The sequence below is a fragment of the Geospiza fortis genome, unplaced genomic scaffold (assembly GCF_000277835.1).
Source record: "Geospiza fortis unplaced genomic scaffold, GeoFor_1.0 scaffold2235, whole genome shotgun sequence".
NCBI lineage: Eukaryota > Metazoa > Chordata > Aves > Passeriformes > Thraupidae > Geospiza > Geospiza fortis.
This window is the reverse complement of record NW_005055150.1, coordinates 6,920-8,269: the sequence shown is the minus strand read 5'-3', so window position 1 is coordinate 8,269 and position 1,350 is coordinate 6,920. Positions and strand designations below refer to the sequence as shown.

General features: G+C 55.6%; 1 protein-coding gene across 1 annotated transcript in view; it reads left to right on the top strand.

Annotated features, from left to right (window-relative positions):
* LOC102040588 (FACT complex subunit SPT16-like) overlaps positions 1–1,350 on the top strand; it is a gene marked incomplete at its 5' end in the record, with an annotated part of 14,012 nt that overhangs the window by 9,976 nt on the left and 2,686 nt on the right. The window contains one exon of the mRNA XM_031065740.1: positions 382–585. Coding sequence (XP_030921600.1) covers positions 382–585 — 204 coding nt within the window. The remainder of the gene's footprint in view (positions 1–381; positions 586–1,350) is intronic.

Sequence of the window (1,350 nt, the reverse complement as noted above, 5' to 3'; positions counted from 1 at the left end):
CTTTGGGTGATTTTGGGGTCCCTTTGGGTGATTTTGGGGTCGCTTTGATCCCTTTGGGTGATTTTGGGTTATTTTGGGTCCCTTTGGGTGATTTTGGGTCGCTTTGGGTGATTTTGGGGTTGCTTTGATCCCTTTGGGTGATTTTGGGTTATTTTGGGTCCCTTTGGGTTATTTTGGGTCGCTTTGGGTGATTTTGGGGTCCCTTTGGGTGACTTTGGGTCCCTTTGGGTTATTTTGGGGTCCCTTTGGGTGATTTTGGGGTCGCTTTGATCCCTCTCGGTGTTCCCGTTGTCTCCTTGCTCCCCCACCCCCGGCCTTGGCTCGGGAACCTCGGGCTGGGCGTGGCCCCGCCCCCCTGACCTCGGCCCCGCCCCCTCGCAGAACGAGAGCAACAAGGCCAACTTTGAGAAGCTTCTGGAAGCGCTGCGGGGCAGCCGGGGCGGGCGGCGCCTCGGCGTCTTCGCCAAGGACAAGTTCCCCGGCGAGTTCATGAAGAGCTGGAACGACGCCCTCAGCAAGGAGGGCTTCGAGAAGGTCCGGGGGGCGGGGCCTGGCCCGGGGGGCGGGGCCAAGGTTGGGTTGGAGGTGGGTGGGATGGGCCAGAGTTGGGTTGGAGTTGGGTTGGAAGGGTCAAAGTTGGGTTGGAAGAGTCAAAGTTGGGTTGGACTTGGGTTGGATGATTCAAAGTTGGGTTGGAAGAGTCAAAGTTGGGTTTGAGTTGGGTTGGAAGAGTCAAAGTTGGGTTTGAGTTGGGTTGGAAGAGTCAAAGTTGGGTTTGAGTTGGGTTGGAGTTGGGTTGGAAGGGTCAAAGTTGGGTTGGAAGAGTCAAAGTTGGGTTGGACTTGGGTTGGATGATTCAAAGTTGGGTTGGAAGAGTCAAAGTTGGGTTTGGAAGAGTCAAAGTTGGGTTTGAGTTGGGTTGGAAGAGTCAAAGTTGGGTTGGATGGGCCAGAGTTGGGTTTGAGTTGAGTTTGAAGGGCCAAAGTTGGGTTGGATGAGTCAAAGTTGGGTTTGAGTTGAGTTGGAAGGGTCAAACTTGCGTTTGAAGAGTCAAACTTGGGTTTGAAGAGTCAACGTTGGGCTGGAAGAGCCAGAATTGGTTTCAGTGGGTCAAACCTGGGTTGGAAGGGTCAGAGTTGGGTTGCAAGAGTTGGAAATGAATTGGAAGGGTCGTGGTTGAGTTGGAAGAGCCGCAGTTGGGTCGGAAGCGCCGTGTCCGTTTGGAGTTGGATTGGAAAGACCAGAGTTGGGTCGGAAGTTCCACGCCCGGCCCCGCCCACCCCATCGCCCCGCCCACCGCTCTAACCCAGCCCCTTTGCGCAGGTGGCCAAGGAGGCGGGGCCAGAGGTG